This window comes from Linepithema humile, chromosome 3 (assembly GCF_040581485.1).
Source record: "Linepithema humile isolate Giens D197 chromosome 3, Lhum_UNIL_v1.0, whole genome shotgun sequence".
Lineage (NCBI taxonomy): Eukaryota > Metazoa > Arthropoda > Insecta > Hymenoptera > Formicidae > Linepithema > Linepithema humile.
Genome location: NC_090130.1, coordinates 13,858,631 through 13,882,560, shown reverse-complemented (window position 1 = coordinate 13,882,560; position 23,930 = coordinate 13,858,631). Strand labels below are relative to the sequence as shown.

Sequence of the window (23,930 nt, the reverse complement as noted above, 5' to 3'; positions counted from 1 at the left end):
CTTCAACGTGCGATTGAATCGTTCCACCACCGAAGCCTTCATAACCGAGTATGTCGAATAATGATTGATACCGTGTTTCTTGACAAGATTTTGGAAATCTCTGTTGTAAAATTCTTTTCCATGGTCAGTCTGCAAATTTTTCGGAATTCTCTCTCTAAATATCGCGGAAAATGCTTTGGACGTTTCGATTCCACCTTTGGTCTTTAAGGGCATAGCCCACGCGTACTTGCTCAACACATCGATAACGGTTAGAATGTAGTTGCAGCCGCCGTTGGATCGCGAGTACGGTCTCATCTCGACAATGTCAGCCTGCCACAAATCGTCGTATCCTTTCACGACGACTGGCCTACGCGTAAAGTTTCTTCTCGCCGGTGCGTGGAGCTCGTCCACGAGCGATCTCCTCTCCAGGCTCACCGCTTCCTTCTCGCTCATTGCGATTCGTTTTGCTTCTTCTTCATCGCCTCATCGTAGTATTCGATGAAATTTTTTCTCACAGCTCTACGAAGATTGTGAATCTCTCGCTCGACAAGACTCTTCGTCTCTCGCTCGCGATCGACGAGTTTTCCATCGAGTCGCGCTACACTCTCGTCGAGGAGACCTCTCAGATCGTGAATCTGTCGTTCCAACGCCACGTATCTGGTCTCGATGTAATCGTCGTGGTCTCTCTTCCAGGTCCGCTCGGTATTCTCCGAATCTTCGAGTCTCGAAAGTACTTCTCGCTTAAAATTTTCACAGAGCATACGATTTCGATTCTCACGATCGCTCATAAGCTTGAGGTGATGATCCAGATGCAGCTTGTTGACGGCGTCGGTGTCCGCTTCAGGGTCGGCGAGATGTCTGATCACGCGCGACTTGGCGTTGAAAACCTCACCATCCTTGCAGAGACAATTCTCGCGCACGTAATTCTTCGAGACTCCGCCGCTCTGTCTCGTCACCCTGGCGCTTCCTCCTCCTAGCTGTAGTCCGAATTTGTTGATAGACATTCCTGTAGCATCACACGAGCAATACTGGCGATAGTTGAAAAGCTGTGATCAATTTATAATCAGACCAGCTTCGCGCAGTTCCTCGATAATCGAGAGAAACTCGTTGTCGTGCGCGTTGTTTCCCGCCTGACGGGAGGCGTCCAGCAATCGAAGGCGATCCACCAATTCGTTCGGATCATCCCAGTGCACGTAATCGACCGCGTTGTCGGTCACAGTCATGGTCTGTGGTACGTTACACTTGGGTAACGTGCGACCCGCACCTTTCTTGTCGAGATGTGCAACACCTCCACCTTTCTTAGATATCAGAGGTGTGATGATATGTTTGTATTTGTCCTTTGTTTCCCAAAACAGGTAAATGCGCGTTATGACCGCGTCTGTGAGCGTTAGTAGCGAGTAGTATGCTCTTGTACTTTTGTTTGTCAGCCTCCGTACACAGCGTATCGTCGGGAAGTCTTTTGAATATTAATTCAAACAGGCCGGGTGTGCCAGCGTATTTCACACCGTCCACGATCACATTGTCGTCTCTATCAATGTCGAAGGCCTTGTCTCCGAGAAACGTTCCCGCATCGTTGAAGTATACGCCGTACACGTTGTCGATCCCTCTCTTCTTGTCACCGCTCAAGAGCTCCCCGATGTACTCTTGGCCCAGCGGACCCATTTGACCGTACAGCGCTTCCCGACCATCGGACGTTTGCATCGTCTGTCTCACGGATGTCGCGAAAGACGGGTCCGTGGTTTCGAACACGTTTTCGATCGGTAAATTTATCGGCGCTTCAAACACCAATTTTTGCTGCTGGAACGGAGTCGAGGCTTGTATCGGTGGCGTCAATGGGGTCTGTATCGGTGTCGTCAACGAGGTACGCTTGATTTTCTTCTTCTCAGAGCTTGTCCGCTTTCGTTTGATGTCCGGTTCGTTTTTAATCTCGAGATCGTCAACCGAATCATCGTCACCCTTGATGTTCTCGACGATTCGTTTCAACGGCTCTACGATCGGTTTCAACCGTTTCTCCAATTGCACCTCTTGCTCCACTCTACCCGTCTTCAACGTCCGATGCTTCTTGCGAATCGACTCGCTCGTACGAGCGATTTCCTTCGCGATCTTCTCCCTCTCGTCGATATCTTTCGTGTCGAGCGTCATCGTCAACGTCTCGAGAACAACTAACCATTCCGCGGTACCGCAAACTCGTTAAAACCACGTCTGTAACGTCCATCGTTAATCGCACTATCCTTGTCTATCACTAAAAATCCGTACTTGTGCTGCCAACATGCGTGACACAATGTACCGAAATCTTCGTACGTCATGTCCGTATTCACATGATCGTTGTAGACGTGCTTAAGGTTTGTTCCATCCTGCTTGAATATTACGAGTAAATTCGCGTTGTCGCGCACGAGATGTTTCGGTATTTTTGCATACGTTTGGCATAGATAAAAACAATCGACCTTCGAATGTTGACCCACAGCAAAGTACTCACGTATCGCATTCTGCTTGTCGCACGCTATATCGTCGAAGACGAATACGGAATTCGGTAACGCCTCGCTGTGCGGTACAATTGTGTTGTTGTCCAAGAATGTAAAGTAGCCGATTTCATCGATCGATCCGAGCAATCTTTCGAGATATCGATACTTTGGTTGATTCAACGATTTCGAGTACACGTACACGTTTTCGAAACGTACACCGTTCGGACTTTCCAGCAGACTAATCATTACATTGGTTTTACCGCAATTCGAGGGACCGTAAATGATACCGCGTATCGTGTTTGGCAGCATTTTACCGTGTCTGCACGCCTTCTCACAAACCCCTTGCGTCTTATCATCCATGTTTTTCACACGGATCGTGTACGGTTGTTGTACAAATTTCATTTTTTTTTACCAGACTCTTTCTCATCCTTGTTATTACGCGACGAGTGCGCAGCATCGGTTGTTGGAAAGAGCGGTGCTCGGATATTTGTCGCTAGATCTAAAATATCTCTATTTCCATACATGATTCAGACATTATCCTGAAAAAAAAAATATTGTTTCAAACACACGATTAGCGATACACGTTTGCGACATTCACCTCCTTCCGTTCCTTCTTATTATCCCGGTTATTCATTGTACTTTGTCGTCCGACAAACTTTGATATTCTACTGGTTAATGATCGATACGCGCCTCCTATTTATAGGTGAGCGCTGTCGAAACACACCTCAGTTGGAAATATGATTTACACGCGATACATTAGAATTCGCGCTCTATGAAACGATACAAGGGTGCCGGTTTACTGAACAGTGTGATAAATCGACTACCGTTGGAGCTGCATATACCCGGCTACCAATTTTGCGGGCCGGGGACTCGTCTGCGGAAACGACTCGCGCGAGGGGATCGAGGTATTAATCCGTTGGACGCGACGTGTCGCGATCACGACATCGCGTACTCGCAAAACCGCGAATCAGCGGACCGCCACGCAGCCGATCGCGTTCTCGCCGATAAAGCGCGGGTGCGGATCAGTGTTCCGATTAGGGACCGGTTGTATACGCATGTGCGGCAATACGGCGTCAGTACAGTGTCTCATACAAGTTAAACAAGGCACCGTTACCCCCCTACATTTAAAATATTTCAAAATTTTTTGAAATTGATTGAAATTTTCTACTTCTTGGTTTTTTAGCTGCTGGCTCCGTAGATTCCATGCTTGTAAATATATAAATATTACTTATTTGTAGTCACCTAACCTCCTCATGTCAAAACGTCCCGTCATACGGTCAACACACAACATATAACGGCACTGGATCTCCATTACCGCACATGCGCAGAGCTGCACATGCGCATACAACCGGTCCCTAATCGGAACACTGGTGCGGATCACCGCTGCGGACGCGACTCTCGGTGAGAGGGCTGCTGCTACCGCCGTATGGGCTGCTATGAAAGCAAAGACGAAATTGGGGATAGGTATGACAAAGAGAAAGAAGAAGAAGACCAAGAGGAGAACGCTTCCGACGGCGAAACGCGGTGGTATGTTACCGTTGTTACCGCTCTTGGGAGTCATCGGTTCGCTTGCCGGTGGAGCGGCGGGTGTTGCAAAGGCGGTGAACGACTCTAAGGCCGCGCGACAACAACTCGAAGAGACGAAACGTCACAATAAAGCAATGGAAGGACGGGGGATTTATCTCGCTCCGTACAAGCGGGGCAAAGGATTGAAGAGAAAAAAAAAACGTCGAAAAAACGATAGAGATGCCCGCGGGTGCCACCACCAATCTACAGTTGTTACAAATAGCGAAGCGTATGCGAATACCGTATTTCCGAGGTGTCTACATGCGTAACGCTTTACCCGACAAGATACATAAAAATGAGAGCGGTATCGTGAATTTGGACGATGTCGACGGGCCGGGCACGCATTGGGTGGCGTACGCCAAGAGAGGCGATCGCGCCGTATACTTTGACAGCTTTGGCAATTTGCAACCGCCGAAGGAGCTTACACGCTACCTCGGAGACACCGATACAACGATAACGTACAATCGCACGGTCTACCAGACGTACGATCAAACGATCTGCGGACAATTGTGCCTCCTGTTCCTCCAGAAAATAGATATAAAAATCGATCCGCCATCGATCGACATCAGTCGTCGATGGAATCTCGGCAATGTCGCTGACGCTCACTCTAAGCGGTAAAAGCAGCGTTCTCACGGTGGATTATTTTCCACCGATAGACTTGAGCGATGGGGACTACGAGCTCGGCCTAACTACGATGGAGACCTACAACACGATTCCGAACGTGACGGTAGCGAACAATAAATTTTATTTCGACGACAATGACGAAGAAATTACAATTCCCGAAGGATCGTACGAATTGGACGCCATTGCTTCTTATCTGAAACGCGCGAAACTGCAAAAACGAGGAAAAAGTGAAGAGCAAGATTATCCATTGTCACTTCGTCCCAACGTTAATACCATGAAGAGTGAAATCATGTGCGCTTTTCGAATAAATTTCGCCAAACCGAATACCATCGGACCGCTGTTTGGATTTTCGACGGGTCGTATACTGGAACCGAGAAAGTTGCACGAATCAGATTCCTCGGTAAACATCGTCAACGTAAACATTATTCGAGTGGAATGCAGCATAACCACGGGTGCGTACGCCAACGACAGGTCGGTGCACACGATACACGAATTTTCACCGAACGTGCCTCCGGGATATAAAGTCTCGGAAACACCGGCGCAAATCATTTACCTTCCGGTCATCGCGAGGAGCGTTACCGATATCACCTTGCGTGTGGTGGATCAAGACGGACGATTGATCGATTTTCGCGGAGAGGAGATTACCATCAGACTGCACTTGCGGCGACGTGGTGCGAGGAAATGCTCGTGTTGAACGAACAGCGAGTGATTGAGAGAACAACGAAAATTGGGAAAACATCGCCATTCAAGAGGCTCAGTACGACGAACGTAAACTTTTTAAAATCGTTGGGATTCGTTGTGAGAAACGTTTAAAGAGATGGATATACTCGACATCGCTGACGAGCCCGTCTTCGACGAGCGTATCGTGAAATATGAGATGCACACGTACAATCCGTACGCTAACACGACGTTGGGACACAGCGACGAGATACGAATACCGATACAGCAACAGGATTTGTACACGTTACCGTGTGAGAGTTTTCTCTACGTTGAAGGAAAACTCGTTACTTCTGTCGATGAGAATAGAGATAACGTGTGTATAATGGGAAATAATTGTGTCGCGTTCATGTTTGATGAAATGCGATACGAGCTCGACGAAGTTGAAATCGATCGTAACAGAAACGTTGGAATAACGAGCACGATCAAAAACTATGTATCGCTGACGACGGAGAAGAGCAAGACGCTGAAATACGCATCGTGGAATCCGGATGGAAATCCGTTGCTCGATGGAAACTTTAATTTTTGCGTTCCGCTCAATACTCTTTTAGGATTCTGCGAGGACTACAAACGGATTGTAATCAACGCTCGTCACGAACTTGTATTGATACGATCGCGCAACGATAATAATTCTCTCGTTGGACGAGTCGGTACGAATCCAACGATCGAACTACTCAAGATACAGTGGCGAATGCCGCATGTATCTCTGAGCGAAGTCAACAAGCTGTCTCTTCTTCGAACTTTGGAAAGCGGAAGATATCTGAGCGTGTGCTTCCGTTCGTGGGATCTGTACGAGTTTCCTCTGCTGCAGAATACAACGAAGCATTCCTGGGCGGTCAAAGCTGCGACGCAATTGGAAAAACCGCGATACGTAATCTTTGCTCTCCAAACCGGTCGAAAAAACGTACTGTCTGAAAACGCTACGCAATTTGACGCTTGTAAACTCACCAATGTGAGACTGCATCTGAATTCAGATTTTTATCCGTACGACGACATGAATTTGGATTTCGACAAGAGTCGATACGCTATACTGTACAATATGTATGCACGTTTCCGCAAAGCCTATTATGGACAGGACGATACGTATTTGGACATCGATGAATTCTCGAAAGCCGGTCCGTTCGTAGTCATAGATTGTTCGCGACAAAACGACTCTGTCAAGAGCGCCACCGTTGACGTGCGAATAGAATTTGATTGTAAGGAAAATATACCGGCCAACACCACCGCCTATTGTCTCATTATACACGATCGAATGGTCGAATATAATCCACTGAACAACATTGTGCGCAGACTCGTGTGAAAAGTTATAAATTAGACGTGTGCGAATGGGAACGTCAGTTTTCCGACGGTCGACGACGATGTCGAACGTACCAATTTTCGTCGACTTGCAAGGTTACGCGTTCAACAACATTTTTATCGTGAAAGAGGTAGCGGTACTTCGAGATGGCGAAACGCTATCTCATTACGTATTTCGTGAACACGTACCGTGGTATCTGTTGACAAAATCGGAAAAATCGCTGGCGTGTTGGTTACGGATACACCACCACGGTTTCCGATGGGAAGATGGACACGTCTCGTACAGTCAGATGAAAAGTCTTATCAACAATGCCATTGGTACGGAACCGTCTCTGATATACGTGAAAGGACTCGAGAAGAAAAAGTGGTTGTGCGAGATTTTGGAAGATGATGTAGAGATTGAAACAATAGATGCGGATTACGAAGATATCGCACGCCTGACGAACTTGGATGTAATCGGAACCTTGCGCTGCGCGTATCACACGAGACATTGCGCTATGCGGAATGTTTGCAAATTGTACAAGTGGTGGTTTGAGCGTAACAAACGTGTAAAACAACTATGATTTATGCTAATAAAATGATGTGTATCACACTCGTATGACTTTTATTCCACCTTTTACCCATCACATAATCCACCATATAATATGGTCTATCGCTTATCTCGCAGTAAAATAGGACGTTGAATAGGATGGGGAAAGAGTCTGGTAAAAAAAATGAAAAATTAATTTATTTAATATAAATAATATTTATTAAAAAACTAAAAAAAAATATATGTACATTTGAGCAAACAGAATTTTTTCAATTGCATAAAAATGTTCTTCCGACGCCTTTCCACCACCGCCGCATCGATATCCCTCCGCTTGCCTTGTTTCCTCCGTTCTTTCCTCGCGAGGAATCGACTGGCGAAACCGACGACTTCGAAAGCGCGCCGCAGGAACCTCGCCCGACCAAGTTTTCCTCCGACTCTTTTTCTCCACCACCACCTGTTTGAACTGCAAAAAGTCAAAATTAAAAATTAATGAATTAATTAAAAAAATTTGAGTATGAAAATATAAAATCGAAAAATTTGTAGTGTTAAATCAACTCACCTCTCGATTTTCTTCTTTTTACTTTACTCCCCCGTTTGATAATTGTAATCGGGAGAGTAAGAAATCACAGGGGAGCTGTATCCTGTGAAAATTTTATTGTTTAAAAAAATAAAATTTGAGCATAAAAGTAACTGTAAAAATTTTCAATCTTTTTTACCTCTGTCACCCATTCCCCATCCGTCTTGCGCGTAGCCTTCTTCATCCCCTCCTTCATAATACCTCTCCTCTTCCTCAGTCTGTAATTCCTCTTCCTCAGTCTGTAATTCCTCTTCCTCAGTCTGTAATTCTTCTTCCTGCTCTTCCTCCTCCTCGCGAAGTGAGCTCGTCGATTCGTCGCTCGCGAGATCGACGAGCTCAGGCGTTAGAACAATTCGAGCGCGAGCTGAAACATTAAATTTTTTTTTGTAAAATTTCCTAATATAAAATCAATGCTGTTATTTCATATAAATAATGTATACAGCGACTTATACGAGGGTCCGGCCTCAGGCGAGGTATCTGCTCGACGTCTTACCCCGAGACGTCGAGTAGCTCGCTCGTCACGGTTTTGACGCGTACCACGCACCACACCCTCCACCACCATGGTTTTTTTAGGTGTTGAATGTTGCAGCGTTCCTAAAAAAAAAAATGATTTTAATTTTTTAAAACTTTGTTTTAATATTCATAATACAAAAAATAGAAACTTACCATTTTTTACCGCACCATGATAGCAATTCGACAGCCTGATGATATAGCCTCCCGCATCCTCTTCCTCGTTGTCGTTGAACGCTCGCCTTGTCTCGATTATTTCGCCAGCAATAATCAAGAGCTGCAGATAAATCGAAAAATGTCCCAAACGGAATAAAATCGCGAGCACCGCACTAGGGCACGCACCCGCAAACTTTGCGAATACCGCATAATTATTATCGTCGTTGTCGGATAACGATGATAAATAATTATCGATGCATAGCCCGTTTAAGTTACACGCCAATCGCAAACACGAATCAATAATTTTCCGCAAACTAGACATTTTTAAAACGAATAACCAGCTCCCGGATGATTTCCTACGTTCCACTCGAGCCTTGAGAAGTTAATACGTCGATGCAATAATTAATCCCGGCTTATATACCCTTACATCAAAGATGCCGCTAAATCTTATTATAATCTAATTATGTTCACAGATAGCTAACATTCGTATCGATATCCACTATAGTTTACAATAATATGTCGAAGACGAGATAACTCGCTCGACAGTAGCATTTCCTTTTCGAGGAACAGTAATCGTGGATCTAAGGTTTCGCTAGGACGATAGACGATAGGCCAGCGTATCATATTTCCATTTATTCAACGTCTATCGTACGTCTTTGAACCTCTATCGAACGTCTATCGTACATCTTTTAACGTATTGTTGAACGTCTTACGTACAACTTTTAACATCTTTTGTACATCTTTTCAACATTACTTAAACCACTTTTAACATCTATCAAACGTCTTTTAACGTTTATTACTACAGCAAAATTGACGTTTTTGCGTCGAGCTGTATATAAGGTGTGCGGAAGAGAGAAATTTATCAGTTCAAAGTGTGCACGCGGTGGAGAAAAAAGTATAGAAAATGGAGCGTGATCAGAATAGAAAAACTTCCGAATACGAGAAGTGTAAAGATTGCGGAGTGTACCACAAGCCGATAGCTGTGGTTGAGCCTCGTCCGAGGACGACTCAAGCGCCTCCCCCCGTTCCCCCTCGTAATCGTGAAAGGCGTTAGAGGCTCAGTTGAAACAATTTTTTTTTTATCTATGTAACATCTTTTACAAAATTATGAATAAAATTTGCTAATATTAATCTTATTGCGATTTTTTCTCCTTTCACCTCCCATCCTTAAATTACATATTAAGCTTAGATTAGAGTTCCTATTAAATTTATATTTTACCGCGGATAATTCGTATTAAGAGGATGCTGAAGTCATATTGTTACCGACCGAAACTTCAATTTTCTAAAAAGGGTGGCGTTTTTTATTGCTTTAATAGAATTACAAATCCTTTGGTGTAAATAAAGTACATATGCTAATCTTTCGGCAGTTGGTCAAATTTAAACCAAAAAATAAAAAAAATTTTTGAAAATTTACCGACAATGTCACCTCAAAGAATTATATCTTTTATATCAAAATTATACTGCTTCAATCTGCAAAACAAGACCATGTGCCGAAGAAGAGCGTATGAAACAATAATGGAAAACCAAAAAAATAGAGCTTAGAGACTTATTTTCAAAACGCCACCCTTTTCCAGATTTATGTAAAGCATGTGTGCAATATAGAAAGAATAAGGTAAAAAAGAGCTATAGATTAGTTCCGAGATTTTGGGATAGAGGCGCTATACAGTTCTCAGTGCTATCTGTCATATACAGAATCTTTTAGGTTAGTTATGTGTGTGTTAGTTGTGCGTGTGTGTGTGTTTGTGTTATGTGCTACGAAACCCGGCTGAAAAAAATGGGTTGAAGGCACTCTGAAGGATAAAAAAGTGTATGTATTATACATAAATTTTGCAACATTTTTGCAAACATTTATATTATTTAATTACATACATTCATATTCTAATTTCTACAAAATACTTTTATTCATGTGCTTTATGTGTATATATTATGTATATTCTGTGCTCCATATTATGTATATTCACATCAAAGTATCTATGTAAAATTAACTTTTTATATCATCTTGTATATTGTATATCATTTATATGAATATCATTTTGTATATTGTATATATTTTTATAATAAATGTATATGTCATATAACTTATTTATAAAGCATGAAATATAAAGGTATTTTTAGTTTCTTGTATGTATCATTTGTAAAAAAATCTTGATAAAAAAAACATTAATTTTGTGACTTGCAATTATCTGTTTCAATATATACTTCTTTTAAATACTTACAACTAGCCTTATTTTATGCGTTTTCCTTGGTATCTAAAATACACATCAAAATATAAAATTAATTTCTAGTTCAGTAGAAAAAAAACATTGTAGTCTTACACCAGAAAGGAATGGTAAAATATCATGTATATGTAATAACAAATAAATCACTTTTCCACTGACATTATACACAACTTTGCAGAAATAAATTTATTCTGTGAATTTTGAATGTGTAGTGCAGTTTAAAACACACAGTCGAAATATATCTATATTTTTGAAATAATAATTCTGATTTTTCATGAATCACAGTGGTTTTATAAAATGTTCAATTTTAACAGTTTTTATTGGACTGTACTTTAGACAATATTATATTTTGCCATTTCTCTCTGTTGTAAGACAAGAATGTTTCGTTTCTACTGTAATAGAAATACATTTTCGATTTTGATACGTATTTTAAATACCAAGTTAATCACATAAAATAAGGCTAAGTGTAAGTATTTAAAAGAAGCATATAATGAAACAGATTATTGCAAGTCGCAAAATTAATGTTGTTTCTTTTATCAAAATTTTTTTACAAATGATAGACACAAAAAAATAAAAATATCTTTATATTTCATGCTTTAGAAATAAAAAATATGGCATATATCATATACATTTATTGTAAAAAGAGTATACAAAATGATGTCAATTTCTTAGAAAAATATTTTGATATAAATATAGATAATGTGGAGCATATAATATACATTATATATATATATATACATAAAGCATATGACGTAATAAAAGTATCTTACAATAAAGAATAAGACAAGCCAGAGGCGGTTTCCTCGTGGACTGGCAATATATAATAAGACAAGCCAGAGGCGGTTTTCTCGTGGACTGGCATTAGAAAATTCTTATTCTTGTCTTCAAGCCAGAGGCGGTTTCCTCGTGGACTGGCAATATATAATAAGACAAGCCAGAGGCGGTTTTCTCGTGGACTGGCATTAGAAAACTCTTATTCTTGTCTTCAAGCCAGAGGCGGTTTCCTCGTGGACTGGCAATATAGAATAAGACAAGCCAAAGGCGGTTTTCTCGTGGACTGGCAATATAGAATAAGACAAGCCAGAGGCGGTTTTCTCGTGGACTGGCATTAGAAGAAAATTCTTATTCTTGTCTTCAAGCCAGAGGCGGCTTTGTCGTGGACTGGCAATATAGAATAAGACAAGCCAGAGGAGATCTTTCGTGAGCTGACAATTTTAAATAAATATAATCAGAGGCGATCTAACGTCAGCTGACAGTTTAGAAGAAAGAGAGCTAAAGGCGATTTATTCGTGAACTGGCAAATTGTAAGAAATATTGTCAGAGGCGATCTATCGTGAGCTGACAATTTTAAATAAATATTGTCACAGACGATCTAACGTCAGCTGACAGTTTAGAAAAAAGAGAGCTAAAGACGATTTATTCGTGAACTGGCAAATTGTAAGAAATATTGTCAGAAGCGATCTATTGTGAGCTGACAATTTTTAATAAATATAGTCAGAGGCGATCTAACGTCAGCTGACAGTTTAGAAAAAAGAGAGCTAAAAACGATTTATTCGTGAACTGGCAAATTGTTAGAAATATTGTCAGAGGCGATCTATCGTGAGCTGACAATTTTAAATAAATATTGTCACAGACGATCTAACGTCAGCTGACAGTTTAGAAAAAAGAGAGCTAAAGACGATTTATTCGTGAACTGGCAAATTGTAAGAAATATTGTCAAAGGCGATCTATTGTGAGCTGACAATTTTTAATAAATATAGTCAGAGGCGATCTAACGTCAGCTGACAGTTTAGAAAAAAGAGAGCTAAAAACGATTTATTCGTGAACTGGCAAATTGTAAGAAATATTGTCAGAGGCGATCTATCGTGAGCTGACAATTTTTAATAAATATAGTCAGAGGCGATCTAACGTCAGCTGACAGTTTAGAAAAAAGAGAGCTAAAAACGATTTATTCGTGAACTGGCAAATTGTAAGAAATATTGTCAGAGGCGATCTATCGTGAGCTGACAATTTTAAATAAATATTGTCACAGGCGATCTAACGTTAGCTGACAGTTTAGAAAAAAGAGAGCTAAAGACGATTTATTCGTGAACTGGCAAATTGTAAGAAATATTGTCAGAGGCGATCTATTGTGAGCTGACAATTTTTAATAAATATAGTCAGAGGCGATCTAACGTTAGCTGACAGTTTAGAAAAAAGAGAGCTAAAAACGATTTATTCGTGAACTGGCAAATTGTAAGAAATATTGTCAGAGGCGATCTATCGTGAGCTGACAATTTTAAATAAATATTGTCACAGACGATCTAACGTCAGCTGACAGTTTAGAAAAAAGAGAGCTAAAGACGATTTATTCGTGAACTGGCAAATTGTAAGAAATATTGTCAGAGGCGATCTATCGTGAGCTGACAATTTTTAATAAATATAGTCAGAGGCGATCTAACGTTAGCTGACAGTTTAGAAAAAAGAGAGCTAAAAACGATTTATTCGTGAACTGGCAAATTGTAAGAAATATTGTCAGAGGCGATCTATCGTGAGCTGACAATTTTAAATAAATATTGTCACAGACGATCTAACGTCAGCTGACAGTTTAGAAAAAAGAGAGCTAAAGACGATTTATTCGTGAACTGGCAAATTGTAAGAAATATTGTCAGAGGCGATCTATCGTGAGCTGACAATTTTTAATAAATATAGTCAGAGGCGATCTAACGTTAGCTGACAGTTTAGAAAAAAGAGAGCTAAAAACGATTTATTCGTGAACTGGCAAATTGTAAGAAATATTGTCAGAGGCGATCTATCGTGAGCTGACAATTTTAAATAAATATTGTCACAGACGATCTAACGTCAGCTGACAGTTTAGAAAAAAGAGAGCTAAAGACGATTTATTCGTGAACTGGCAAATTGTAAGAAATATTGTCAGAGGCGATCTATCGTGAGCTGACAATTTTTAATAAATATAGTCAGAGGCGATCTAACGTCAGCTGACAGTTTAGAAAAAAGAGAGCTAAAGACAATTTATTCGTGAACTGGCAGATTTTAAGAAATATTGTCATAGGCGATCTAACGTCAGCTGACAGATTTGAAGAAATACGTATTTATTTTAGTTAGCAATTTACTGCACGTGTGGTCTGTTTATATTTTATCAGATAATTTATAAGGTCATTTAACCTTTTTTCTCGCAATTGAAATTCTATCGTATGGCTGAATGATGTACATACGAGACAAAATAGACTTATACAAGGTGTCTAATAGATATAAGTTAGATATGATAAAATATTTTATTTGAAAAATGTATGTATAATACTATATGTCTAATTGGAAAAATATGTTATATGCTTTTCCTATTTTTATTCTTATGTAACAAATACAAAATAAATAAATAAGTTAATTAATTATTGAATACATACATATACATATTGAATATAGTTATCTTTATTTTGTATTTTATATAACTGAAATAATATATACTTTCATTATTTTAGTCATTATCATATAAAATACAAAATAAAGATAACTATTTATTGAATATATGTGTATATGTATATATTAATTAATTGATTAATTAGTTATTTAGTATTTACTACATAAGGATAAAAGTAAGAAAAGTATATGACATTTTTCTTCAATGATATATATAGTATTATATGTATATTTTTTATTTATTATTTTGTCATATTTAGTTTGTATTTATTTGACACCTTGTATACGCTTATGTTTTCTCGGACATTATATTGCAGCTTTGCGACGAAATTTCAGTCGAGGAAACAAGCGCAAGCATCGTTTGTTTACAAACTTCCGATGACACACGTACACAGACCACACGTCAGTGTAGTGAGTCACCACTACAAACAAATGCGTACACACGGACCTACGCGGCATAGGTCCGTAGGCTGCGCCGATAATGTCATTTCATTTTTAGTACCATCGAAATGATGGCGCTTTCGCGTCGGAGTTCGCCCGTCACTTCAGCATCCTCTTAAAAAGAAAACTTGAAGTATATTATTGGTGTTTAGAATAAATGTATAACTTAATTATTTCACTCTATATCATTCGTCGTAAATAAAAGAAAAAAATGATTTATATCGTACGACTTTTATTCCACCTCAGTTATACGATCCTCGTGACATATGATCTGTCGCTTATCTCGCGGTAGGATAGGTCAGTGAATAAGATGAGGCACAGGAATATAATAATTTAAATTATTTTTATTTAATATGAATAAGTTTATTTTAATAAAACTTTTGAAATTGTTTATTTAAATGGTCCGCTACAACGGTGTAACTTGACTCGCGATAAGTCGGTACAATCGACGCGTTCTCTTATATTACTACAGCGGGATGATGATAAAAAAAAAAAACTTACATTTTAAATATAAAAATTTTTTATTTCAATATTCGCATACAAACATTTCCGACATTTCGTCGGCATCGACACAACACATCAACTGTACGATGCCTAAGTACTCGATTTGCGTCTTACATTTTGATAACAATTTTTCGAAGCGATCCCGACCATACGTCTGATACAATTGTCGAATATACTTCTCCGGAAGCGGTAGATCACTCAATAGGTATCTGCTTGCGACGTTCTGGTTTATGACCTTCCTGGCGAGTTCGACGAGACTCCTCGGCTGTCGCATCGTGGTGATCCTGAAACATTTTACAATACACCTAAATATCTACTCGCTGAATATTTCTCACTTTCTATTTTTAGAGATATTTTTCTCACCTAATTCGCACAGAGTGCAATCTTTAACGTATGGCGCGGGTCCGTCGATGTGGTCGCGCTGCCACGGTTGATTGTGATGTTTCTTGCACCGACGGTAACCCTGCACTTCCGGGTCCACTCTTACGTGTTCCGGAAGTTTCTCCCACACTTGGTCCACGAACCGAGCAAACTTGCTTAATAAAATCACCTTTGGCACAAATTCTAACTCCGCTGCTGTTAAATTGAGAATATCGCGTTCATCCGAGAGTGCGATGAACATTTTGACTGTTATACCACTCGTTCTTCGCGGGCCTTATATACCCGCTTGTTGCACACGACATTGATTAAAACTATCGATGGTTCATATTTGCATTAACAATCCTTATCTTATCTCTTCCGAGAATTATTGTGATCTGATACTCCCCACCATTCCAAAATTACCTCCTCTCCTCCAAACACGATGACGCATCTAGCAACATGGCGATGCCTACAATTTGTATTAACAATCATTATCACACCCTCTAAGAAACGGCGCTCAAATGCTGCCTCTTTGTTCTAAAATACAGCAATGACGCAATCCGTAAATCTGCACAAACCTGCATACTATAAACATAATGATTCCGACAACATGGCGCTCTACTTTGATGTGTAGAAAAAAAAACCTGCACCAATAAACAGTTCTCTTTCCAATAAACAATCCTTATCTTTTCCGGGAATCCTTATCTTGCGATTTGTATTAACAATCCTTATCTTCCGGGAATTATTGTAATCTGATACCCCTACCACTCCACATTTACCCCCTCTCCTCCAAAAACGATGACGTTATTACCCCCTCCACTGTTATCTGATACCCCTCTTCCCTCCCCTCTTCACCCGCGCACCCCCTCAGATCCCTGAGTTAGAATCATCATTGCTATACTACTATTAAACCCGGAGAGCTTGTTCTCTTACGCAACAATTTGCTACCGCCCTCCAAATGGAGCCTAGGTAGAGTTGTTGCGGCTGACCCGGGTGGTGACGGATATATTCGCGTGGTGCGCGTGAGGACCAAGGACTCGATATTCATGCAACCTATCGCCCAGGTTTGTCGTCTCCCTGTGGACTGTGACTCCGCGTGAACCATTGGTAACGCGAGGCTCCGCTTCATATGAACCTTTATTGTGATCTCGCTTCTTGGAGCCTCTGCTTATGCTGTGTCTACTCTCCGATACCTATCGTACCGTTCCGGATACGAGGCGGGCGGTATGTTCGGGCACGGGTAGGTGTTCGCACAATTTGGCGGTGATCACGCTGCGTCTAACCGGCAAGTATATTGGACACACATAAGACCAATCACAAGTTCGTTTACAAACGTTTCACTGCCATGTGATCAAGCGCGCGGGCATTACGTGATTTAGGAGGGGAAGACCACGATTTTCGAGCCCCGCCTGACTATTACTCATTAGAGCCTTCTAGCCACGGTTCGGTGTGTAAGGTGTGTGCGTGAATAAAACAGTTAAGCCAGTCCAGTGGAATTACTCTTTCTTAACATGAAACCGTGTGAGCTTTTCGAGCGCGGTATAGCTCGTCGGAATCCAGGTTCGGTCGGTTGGGGGTGTGTCAAAGAAAATATGCGTTTGGTTAATGATAAATCAGAAGACGTGTTTATTCAATTAAGTATGTTTGATGACTGTGTGTGTACATGCGATGTGAAATTGTGATGCGAAAGAATATACAAGAGATGGAGAAATGATTATTAAGCAACGGCTGAATAATTATTTGAGCAGCGTGAAAGAAATATAAAAGTATCGGTGAAATCAGTATAGCGACGGTGAAATAGTAACAAAGTATCGGTGCGGTCGGTAGAATAACTACGGTGAAATAATTAATAAGCGACAGCGAAATAACTCTTGAAGCGGCGTGAAATAAGTATACAAGCGGCGTGAAAATAAATATAAAGACGATGGTAAATAAATTGAAAGTGACGGCGAAAGAATTATTTAAACAGCGTGGAATAAATGTAAAAGCGACGGTGAAACAACTACAAGGCGACGGTGAAACAACTACAAGGCGACGGTGAAATAATTCATTAGGCATCGGTGGAACAATTATTTATGCGAAACTATAAAGTATGACATGAGGCGTCCTGGTGCGGTCGGCGAGAGCGCAAGCGCGGGCGATCGTGTCGCAACGATTGGTACAAGACGGAGCGCTTGTCGGTGAGTGCGTTCGTAGAGTATCGCGAGTCCGTTCGATCGTAGATCGATGCGGATTATTCGGCGGCGCGGATTGGTCGACGTGGTTTTGCCTGCCGGACGGATTACGGTTTGAAGTCCCGGCGAATAAACGCGATATAAGGATTTAGGCTGCCGATTACGCTCGGCGGGAGTACGAGAACGCTCGTACGAAGGCGGAGTTTAGAACGGCGACCCGGTTAGGTACGCGGGAATGCCCGCAATACGAAGTTCGGTGGCCTAGAGGAGCCAAGTACGCTCGGCGGGTATACGAATATACTCGTATGCAGGAGCAAGAATACCAAGGACGCTCGGCGGTACACGAGGATACTCGTGTGCTGGAAAAGGCATAGAATCCGAGTATGCTCGGTTTGGACGAGGACGCTCGTAGAGTGATGTTCGCTGTCTAGCAGCAAACGGGATCTGGTGAGAAGACGTACAGCCGGGCCTGTTTTATACCCGACTGGCAGCCGACTGACTCGAATCGGCAAGCATCGGCAGTTTCGGCGTCGAGCCCCCCACAAAACGGAAATTTCGGAACGGTCGGGTGTGGGGAGTTTTCGGCGATTGACCGCCGTTGTTTTGACAAGAGTTTTATCGGCGCGCGATGCGCCCTTGGTGGGCTACGGACGATGGACGGTCCGTAGCCGTAACGATGCAGCTTGCAGGCTGCACCGTTACAACACCATCCCCAGAAACCCGCTCCGGCGAAACAAAAAAATAAGAAGTGTTTCGATAATTTCGAAGGTGTCGCAACAATATCTCTTACAGTTTTGACAATATTCAGTCAAAACCAAAAAAACCGTTTTAGCTTGTAGGGATTGTTTCAACCCTAAACGTACGAGAAAGCACATAAAAAAAATACGTGTTTCTTATTTTGAGCTACTTTACAATATATTTAAAGCTTGTTAAAATTGAAGGAGGACACTTGGGTCTCTTTCCTTGTAAGAAATAACAAATCACAAAAGTTATTACAATAAGAAAACGAGCTTATTCAAGAACAAATAATGCATAAAATGGCCGCTGTACTACGTAATAGAAATCTTACCGTATGCCACGTGTATACAAGGATCGCTTTAGCCGTTGTTCACAAGCACGGACAGAATACTTCTTTCGAAAACAGTCCGAATAATCCTGACCTGCTTGATCGTCTATCCCTTAACTTCCTTATCCCTAATTGTATATCACTTAACAACAAAACTATACTAATCCGCACAATATCCAATGCTCGTCTCTTTGCACAAGGCTTTCTTCTCGGTCGTATTTGCTCAGTAACATCATATCAATTCGCAGTCATACCAATTTAGTGGCTTAAATCGCCCTGAGAGTACTGAAAATTTATTGTTTACGTTACGTATACTATTGGGCGCATTCAGCCGACATAACAGTTGTATGAGCAATCAGTAATTATTATCTGTGATAACTAATGGATATTAAAATATATAATTATTAAATAATTAGAAAATAATGTTTATATCTCTAACGTAAAATGTCCTCTGGATGACCTCTGGACGTCTTTTCTACGTCTCTTCTATAGGAATAGGATGCATGTATATATAAGTGCAAGGATATTCTACCATATTCCTTGGCTTTGAATAAAACATCTCACGATATTTTATTGAAATATCCTGGATATTACTTACTGAGTTGTCTCTGGGATTGCATTTGGAAATCTAGGACAATTTGGGATATCTTCCGGATAAAGTGTGCTGTGTGGGATATATTATATATATTGTATATATATATATATATATATATACAGGATGATTCAAAATAACCTGATGTCCTTGCAATGCCATATTCTTGAGCGAATTCTGAGACGCTTTTTCCTTTTACAAAATTTTCTCCGAAGCTTAGTTTTCGAGTTATAATTGAAAATAGGTAGCAACTTACGAGTTCGGTACAACGGGCAGGCAGGGACGCGCAACGTATAATGAGACTGTCAAGTGTTTACTATCGTCTCATGACGCATTGCACCGTCCCTGCCTGTCCGTTGTATCGGACTTGTAAGTAGCAAACTATTTTATATATATATATATATATATATATATATATATACAGGGTGTCCCATTTAACTTGAGACAACTAAATATTTCGAAAAATAAGCATTGTACGAAAAAATGTCCCAAATAAACTTTTAATATTATCAAGTGGGACGTCTGCCTGTGTAAAAATTAACCCGCCCCCACCGCCCCTTGGAGGTGGGACGGGTAGCAACTTTGAAATTTCAAATGGGAACTCTCATTTTTTATTGCAGATTCGGATTCCTTGGAAAAAAATACGTAAGTTTTGTCCGAGACATTTTTTCGAATCGTGATAGATGGCGCTGTAATCAGTAAAAATTAGTTTTTGTCATTTTCTCTCACCATCGGGGTGCTTTATTTCGGTGAGTCCCCTCACCTCTCACTATTCAATTACAATAAATGCTCGAAATGATGACCTTCCATTTCGATGCATTTATTAACTCGAGCTTGGAATGCTTGTACACATGTAGAAAGTGTATCTGGCGTTATTTGTGCGCAAGCATATCTAATACGTTCCACCATGTTTTCTCGAGTATTTGGTACTTCTGTATACACTTTTTCTTTAAGGTAACCCCACAAAAAGAAATCTGGTGACGTAAATCTGGCGATCTGGCAGGCCAATTTACCGGACCACCTCTACCGATTCAGCAATCATTGTAATTACGATTTAACACTTCTCGTACTATTGCTGAATAATGTGCTGGACAATCATCATACTGGAACCACATGTTCTGTCGCACTTCGAGAGGTACATCTTCCAACAGAATCGGTAGTTCATCTTGCAATAAGTTACGGTATTTTTCTCCGTTCAATGTTTACCTTCAATAAATACGGGACCGATTAGTTTGTCACCTATGATTCCGTACTAAACGTTAACGAACCAAGGACGCTGATGCTCAACTTCACGTAACCAGTGTGGGTTTTCCACACTCCAGTAATGCATGTTGTGACGATTAACATTGCCATGGTTCGTGAAAGTTGATTCGTCGGAGAACATTACTCGATAAAAAAATTGTGGGTCTCTTTGTATTTGAGTGTGAGTGCCCAATTGCAAAACACCACTCGATTATTAAAATCATCGCCATAAAGTTCCTGATGCATTGAGATATGATAGGGATGGAATTTGTGATGCATCAGGATTCTCGAAACACTAGTACGAGAAATTCCTGAATTACCTCTCGAAGACTGACATGGGAGTTATGGGCTACTGCAGCTAGCACAGCAATTTGATTGTTTTCCCCCGTGGCAGTCGCTCTACGGGTTTTTTTTTAACTGTTACATTTCCTTCGGTAGTAAATTGTTTAACCAAACGAAAAAAAGTAGCACGTGATCGTGGCCTATCAGGGAAACGGTCAGCATAGAGGGTAACAGCTTCGTCGATATTTCTTCCAGACTCACCATAAATCAAAATTATTTCAACTTTCTCCTCTAAAGATAAATAATCCATTATTTATTTGCTGAAATAAAGAACGCGTCCGTAAAAAAACAAGTAGCTAGCGTACCAAAACTATGAGGCATCTACATATGTAGTAAATTTCTGAAATACTGAAAATACTGAAAAGGAGAAACAAAATAAATGAAAGAAATTAAGTCAGAACAATTCTTCAATAACTGGATTCTTTAAATTTCAAGTCAAGTAAATTTCAGTAATACGTACGCTAGCTACTTGTTTTTTTACGGACGCGTTCTTTATTTCAGCAAATAAATAATGGATTATTTATCTTTAGAGGAGAAAGTTGAAATAATTTTGAAAGTTGAAATAATTTTATGTTACCTTAAAGAAAAAGTGTATACAGAAGTACCAAATACTCGAGAAAACATGGTGGAACGTATTAGATATGCTTGCGCACAAATAACGCCAGATACACTTTCTACATGTGTACAAGCATTCCAAGCTCGAGTTAATAAATGCATCGAAATGGAAGGTCATCATTTCGAGCATTTATTGTAATTGAATAGTGAGAGGCGAGGGGACTCACCGAAATAAAGCACCCCGATGGTGAGAGAAAATGGCAAAAACTAATTTTTACTGATTACAGCGCCATTTATCACGATTCGAAAAAATGTCTCGGACAAAACCTACGTATTTTTTTTTAAGGAATCCGAATCTGCAATAAAAAATAGAGGTTCCTATTTGAAATTTCAAAGTTGCCACCCGTCCCACCTTCAAGGGGCGGTGGGGGCGGGTTAATTTTTACACAGGCAGACGTCCCACTTGATAATATTAAAAGTTTATTTGAGACATTTTTTCGTACAATGCTTATTTTTCGAAATATTTAGTTATCTCAAGTTAAATGGGACACCCTGTATATACAGGGTGTCCCATTATAAAACATCTACGCAAATTACTCCGAAGATAAGAGTGATAGCAAAAAATGACCTTAACAAACGTTGTAGGATTAAAAGGGGACCAACTTAGGGTGACCTTGACTTTGACCTCGCAGTTGATTTTTAAGGTCATTTGAAGGTCAGAGTAAATTTTTTAAATGGAAACCCCTATTTTTGATACCGGATTCAAAAAAAGCGGAAAATTTTACGTCAGAAATGATAATTTAAATTTTTTTTGTGTGACCTTGAGAAGGTCAAATGAGGGTTAAATGTTGAAAAACTGCTTGCTGATTGTTTATTTAAATTTATAGGCAAAATAAACGTTATAAAAGTATTTTTAGCAGGTAGATCAAGCTCAAATGTGCCAACGATCGTGACCATTTTGACCTTGAGGTCAATTTTCAAGGTCATTTAAAGGTCAGAGAGATTTTTATAAACCCTTATTTTTGACACCAGATTCGAAAAGAGCGGAAAATTTTACGTCAAAAAAAATATTTTAAAGTTTGTTGGTGTGACCTTGAATAGATCAATTCAAGATTAAATATTCAACAAGCACTCAAAAGCTGTTGCTTACATGTGCTAACCTTACTTTAGCTTTAAAACCACCACGCAAATTACTCCGAAAATAAGGGTAATAGCAATACCGAATTTAAGTCATCAATTTTTAAAGTTATAGCTTTTAACACGTAAGATATAGGAAAAACGTGTGCTCAAGTGATTTATCAATTCGTAGCGACAATAATACTTGCTCGATTTTTTTAAAAAACTAGGATACAGTGCAGGATAATGCTAGAAATAACATTTAAAGAAACAAGGATTATTAGCAATTGCCGTTTTTGAATTATCGAAGTTCAAAGTGGTGTATCCGACGTAAATTTTAAGAGTTTAAAGCATTTTGAGCGCAAATCGATTAACTGATAAACGTTCTTAAAATTGTTTTTAAATTGTACATACTTATACCGGCAACAAAAATTAAATTTTTTCTTGTTAAAAAATTGTACCTCACTTACATGTGTTGTGTATATGTAAGTCTGAAATCTCTTATTCTTATTCTTGTCCTGACCGTCCAATACCGTCCAATATTGACCGTCGCTTGATAGTATGTACATATAATGACATCTAATTTATTTTGTCGTATGTTGACAAATGTTCTCATACATTTGAAACTCTTTTTTGCGATCGTTATTATCGTTAAAAAAATGCCTGACTACACTGCTAATAAAATTATTGACATTCTTCTTATTTTAGGAGAATGTCGACAAAACTATCGAGAGGCAGCAAGACTATATCGTGCTCAATTCCCTCAAAAACAACATCCTAATCATACAATAATACGTGACATTGAACTACGCGGTCGACAAGGAATTTTTGTTCAAAGAAAGAGGACACTGAATGAACACGATTATGAAAATAATCCTCGCTTTATTGCTGTTCTAGCCATGGTACATTTAAATGTTCACGTCAGTTTACGCGAAATCGAGTTAACAATCGGCATTCCAAGATCTACGGCCAGTAGATATTTACGACTTGCGCGTTATCATCCTTATCACATTTCTTTAAATCAAGCTTTAACTGAGGAAGATCATCGACGGAGAATAACATTTTGCCAATGGGCAACGCAACAAATTACTGATGATGAAAATTTCTTCAACGATGTTCTTTTTAGTGATGAGACTACATTTGAGAGTACTGGTATGTTTAAGGTACTTTTATAACGTTTATTTCGCCTATAAATTTAAATAAACAATCAGCAAGCAGTTTTTCAATATTTGACCCTCATTTGACCTTTTCAAGGTCACACAAAAAAATTTTAAATATCATTTCTAACGTAAAATTTTCCGCTCTTTTTGAATCCGGTATCAAAAATAGGGGTTTCCATTTAAAAAATTACTTTGACTTTCAAATGACCTTGAAAATAAACTGCGAGGTCAAAGTCAAGGTCACCCTCAGTTGGCCCCCTTTTAATCCTACAACGTTTGTTAAGGTCATTTTTTGCTATCACTCTTATCTTCGGAGTAATTTGCGT

General features: G+C 39.9%; 1 protein-coding gene, 2 long non-coding RNA genes and 1 pseudogene across 4 annotated transcripts; all 4 read right to left on the bottom strand.

The window, feature by feature from the left end:
- Nucleotides 1-235: 235 nt before the first annotated feature.
- Nucleotides 236-2,417, bottom strand: LOC136999048 (uncharacterized). Its single transcript, XM_067352446.1, has one exon. The coding sequence runs from the start codon at nucleotides 2,119-2,121 to the stop codon at nucleotides 1,279-1,281; it is 843 nt and encodes a 280-aa protein (XP_067208547.1). The 5' UTR covers nucleotides 2,122-2,417; the 3' UTR covers nucleotides 236-1,278.
- Nucleotides 2,418-7,369: 4,952 nt separating this feature from the next.
- Nucleotides 7,370-8,388, bottom strand: LOC136999049 (uncharacterized). 2 transcript variants are annotated; one of them, XR_010889460.1, is made up of 4 exons: nucleotides 8,191-8,388; nucleotides 7,890-8,114; nucleotides 7,733-7,814; nucleotides 7,370-7,636 (listed from the first exon to the last, which is right to left on the bottom strand). It is a non-coding gene; the product is annotated as an uncharacterized lncRNA (long non-coding RNA). The 2 variants fall into 2 exon arrangements; XR_010889459.1 differs by having other exon boundaries at nucleotides 7,890-8,388.
- A 5,305-nt stretch (nucleotides 8,389-13,693) lies between these two features.
- LOC136998562 (uncharacterized) lies at nucleotides 13,694-19,551 on the bottom strand. The gene is made up of 2 exons (XR_010889142.1): nucleotides 15,361-19,551; nucleotides 13,694-15,281 (listed from the first exon to the last, which is right to left on the bottom strand). It is a non-coding gene; the product is annotated as an uncharacterized lncRNA (long non-coding RNA).
- Nucleotides 19,552-19,999: 448 nt separating this feature from the next.
- On the bottom strand, nucleotides 20,000-21,728 carry LOC136998554 (uncharacterized; annotated as a pseudogene).
- Between the last annotated feature and the right edge of the window lie 2,202 nt (nucleotides 21,729-23,930).